The sequence below is a fragment of the Lipotes vexillifer genome, unplaced genomic scaffold, assembly GCF_000442215.2.
Source record: "Lipotes vexillifer unplaced genomic scaffold, Lipotes_vexillifer_v1.1 scaffold1094, whole genome shotgun sequence".
Classification (NCBI taxonomy): domain Eukaryota; kingdom Metazoa; phylum Chordata; class Mammalia; order Artiodactyla; family Lipotidae; genus Lipotes; species Lipotes vexillifer.
The window spans coordinates 1,378,773-1,382,522 of record NW_006792775.1 but is presented as its reverse complement, the minus strand read 5'-3'; the positions used below and the strand labels follow the sequence as shown (position 1 = coordinate 1,382,522).

The 3,750-nt window shown below is 68.7% G+C and overlaps 2 protein-coding genes across 2 annotated transcripts in view; both read right to left on the bottom strand.

Annotated features, from left to right (window-relative positions):
* TNNI2 (troponin I2, fast skeletal type) overlaps positions 1 to 3,750 on the bottom strand; it is a 24,150-nt gene that overhangs the window by 2,605 nt on the left and 17,795 nt on the right. The window contains exon 2 of the mRNA XM_007465943.1: positions 3,700 to 3,703. Within this exon, the coding sequence (XP_007466005.1) occupies positions 3,700 to 3,703 (4 nt within the window). The remainder of the gene's footprint in view (positions 1 to 3,699; positions 3,704 to 3,750) is intronic.
* On the bottom strand, positions 1,362 to 3,423 carry SYT8 (synaptotagmin 8; the record flags this gene model as incomplete). Its single annotated transcript, XM_007465983.1, has 8 exons — positions 1,362 to 1,595; positions 1,697 to 1,830; positions 1,925 to 2,030; positions 2,134 to 2,214; positions 2,283 to 2,450; positions 2,575 to 2,674; positions 3,049 to 3,211; positions 3,327 to 3,423. Coding segments are annotated over 8 exons (1,083 nt in total), but the record flags the coding sequence as incomplete, so codon positions are not given.

Genomic DNA, 3,750 nt, shown 5'->3' with positions numbered 1-3,750 from the left:
GGGGGGGGGGGGGGTGCTGAGGTTGGGTTGGTCTATTTAGGGCTCAGTGATGACTTCGAGATGCCTCCCTTGTATCTTACAAGGAGCCTGAGGACAGGACGACGGCCTCGCCAGCCGTGGCGCACAGCTCAGGGGTCAGCCAAGGGGTCACTCCGGCCCGGCCCCACCTGTTCTGAGTCAGGATCCACACTGCTTTACTCGGCTTCCCCAGGGCTCCGGGCCCCCCAGGGAACAGCAGCTGCCTCGCACTCTGCTTCTTATTGCCCCCTCCAACCCAGCAGGCGTCTCGGACATGAGCTGGCCATGTCCTCCTGTCCCCAAGCTGGCCCGGGGCAAGGCTGGACCCCCAAACACGGCCTCTGGGGCCTGCGGCAGTGGCCAGGGTCTCTGGGGCAGGGCTTCCCTCCAGGGAAGCTGGCGTGATCCCAGCTTCCCACCCGTGAGCAAGATGGGGGGCGACTGGACGGACGTGCAGCCTTGCCTGGACCGCCCTGCCCGCGGGCCAGCTCCCTGCACAGCTCACAGCTCGGAACACATCCTTCAAACCCAGGATTTCGGCGCCACCCACCTGGGAACCTCTCCCTGACCCGAGGGGGCCTGGGGCCCGCCTGGCTGCCCCAGGCAGGCCCGGCACTGCCCTTCTCACCCCGGTCCAGGTCTGCGCCCCCCGCCCGGGCCCCCACCCAGCAGAGGCATCCGGATAACCATGACTTGGCACCCTCTGAGCTGGGGGTGCATGGCCCCAGCCCTGCCGGCTTCTCGGGCCATGGGGAGGGTCAGGGAGAGCTAAAGCCGTCCAGATGTGCGGGGATTAGAGCTGCTTTCCAGGCCAGGCTGAGCCCCCAAACGCCTGGGGAGGCTTCCGAAGGCATCTACTGCCCCCTGCTGCTCGTGAAGGGGACGCCCCGCAGTCACCATCCGGAGGGTTTGGGGGCCCCTCAGGCACTGGGGCGGTCCCTGGGATTGGGTTCCCCTCTGTCCACTGTCAGCATCCCCCAAATATCTCCCACTTGCCCACTGTGTCCCCAGGGGCCCATCCCTCACTCTCCAGCTGCTACCGATGGGGAGGGCTTCCCACCTCCCAGTATCGTCCCCCTTGGGCCAGGAAGGGCCCCTGCACCCTCACTCAGGGGTCAGGCATGGGTCAGAGCCCTCAGGGCCTGGCTGAGCCTGGCGAGGAGACCCTCTCCTTGTCCTTGGGAGGGGCCGTGGCGATGCCGGTGGAGCCCCTGGCCCTGCTCCACGGGGCTCAGGAAGGACGCACTGCCATGGGGGAGAAGGCGTTTATTATGGTGGGCCCCCAGGGCAGCCTGCACAGGGCCCGTGGCCCAGCCCAGGGAGACCGAGGGCCGGGGCTGCTTTCAGGAGCCAGGCAAGGGCAGGCGCAGGTGGGCCTGCAAGGCCTGGGCCCGGTCCACCTCCCTGGCCGGCTGCAGGCAGTGCCCCTGGGCGATGGGCCGCCAGGCATGGGCCAGCATGTCTGCCCAGTGCTGTAGGGGTTGACCAGAGGCCCAGGCGCCCAGCAGAACCTTGCTCACAGGCTCGGCCCGGAACTGAGGGCCCCGGGCCCCGACGGCCAGCATCAGAGCCACGCTCTGGGTAGAGGCAGGCAGAGGTGTGGTGGGAGGGGGAGAAAGACAGCCGTCAGTTTGGCCCTGAGCGAGGTTCCACCCGCCCCCTCCTCCAGGCAGCCCACCTGGATCTGGCTGAAAGGCACAGGGAAGGTGAAGGCCTCGCTGAAGTAAGGGGTGGCCATGCCCTTCCTGGCAGATGTCTTTCTCTTTTTCCACTTCCTCTGGTTCGGCACAAGGGGGACCTTCACGTAGGGCTCTGGGCAAGTGAAAGGAGTCATAGGGCATCCCAGGTCTGAGGGCTGAGCACAGGGTTCCCTCCATCCATGTGGAGGGGCAGGTCCAGCTCTCGCCTGCCAGAACCAGGCTCAGGCCTCGGGCCTCCAGCACGTCCACGGTCAGCCGGCCCGAGCCGGGCACATACTGGAGCGAGAAGCACACCTCCCCCAACTGCTCGGGCTGCGGACAGCAAGAAGGGCCTCAGCTTCCCCGCCGGCACACCGGGCAGGGCGGGACTGGAGTCCGGGGGTCAGCAGGCTCACCTCGGCAGCGCTGGGCGGGCCCAGCGGCTCGTGCTGGGGAAGAGCTCGTGGTCCAGAACCCGCCCCCGCAGGGCGGTCCGGGGCAGCTCCACAGGGGGGACCTGCGGGGACAGATGTGAGTGGCCACCGCTGCCTGGCCCAGGCCCCTGGCCACCCAGCCCCGACTCACGTGGAAGGAGCAGGTCTCTTCGAACATGGGGCAGAGGGCACTACGGTGCACCTTCGTCTCGTGCCTGCACCCAACCTCAGGGGAGAGGCTGACGCGGGAGTAGGGATCCATCATGCCGCCTGGGCCCCGGGGCCTCAGGTCCGCTGCCTGCTTGAGGCCCACCTTGATCTAGGAGCCAAGGGGTATTTCAGCCAGGGCCCCCTTCCTGGTCAGCCCCGCATCACCCAGCACCCAGTGCCCACCCTTCCCCCATCGCCCCTCCAAAATCCCGCAAGTCCTCGGGGCCCCTCACCTCCTGGCTTCCAGAGTTGTACTCCACGGACAGCTGCAGGCACCCCCACTGCTGGGGCCCCCCAGGGCCAGGCTCCACGTGATCCACATCTGGCTGCACCCGGGTGGTATCACAGGGGCTGGCGACAGGTGCTGCTGGGACCGTGCCCCCATCAGAGCCCCGGCGTCCCAGGCGGCATTCTCCAGGCCTCAAACCTCCAGGCCAGGCCACCAGAAGGGCTCACATCCCAGCTCAGCTCCGCGGGACCGGCCATAACTGCCCCAAGTCCACCTCTCTGCCACTGCCCTCCTCCAGAACTGCTGTGGCTCCCGCAGCCCACGCCCTCCCTCACCTTGTTCATCACCTCGCCAGCCAGGCGGCCCCCCCTGCCTCTGCTCTGGGCAGACCAGACCATGCTGGGGGCTGAGCTCGTCTCCGAGCCTGGACCTTGAGCTGCTTCCCGGCACTGACCCAGCTGGGTGCCCGCTTCTCACCAGGTGGGTGTTGATGGTGCTGCGGGCACTGCCCAGGCCCACGGCCTCCTCGTCTCTGGGCTCCTTCCTGTGGCGGCCGCGGCAGCGGCAGCAGATGGCACAGAGCAGGCAGGAAACGAGGACGCCAGCCACGACCGCAGTGGCTATGAGCGCCCAGCGGAGCCCTGGGGGTGGGGCGGGGGGAGCACAGAGATGGACCTGAGAGGCATCCATGGACAGCGGCTGCCACCCGCCCAGCCAGGCCATCCCCACTCCCCTTCCAGAGGCCCCAAAACTCACAGGGGATCCGGGCGACCAGGTCCGGAATGAGCCCGGGTACAGCCGTGGAGCCCGCCAGGGCCTGGGCGCTGTGGGGGCCTGGGGGCGACTCATCTCCTCTCGCTGCTGGCCTGGAGCAAACGGCCGGGGCAGCCAGGTCACTTGTGAGGGTGGCCCCTTGGGCCCCTGCCTACCGTCCCAGCAGCCAGCTCAGTCTGCCTGGGCAAGGAAGCAGCCCGGGGCAGCCGGGGCAAGGGCTCCAAATGGCACCGACGGTAGGGGGGCACTGGGCCTTGGCCAAGGTGCAGGCTGAGCTGCCGCAGGCCTGGCCTCCTACCCCGGCCCCTAGCGCCCAGCCAGACGGGCCAGGCCTCACTGGTCCCCCCAAGGAGACCTCCCTCCCCTCCCCGCAGGGCCTCGCCCTCCAGGGAGCCCCCCCCCCCGC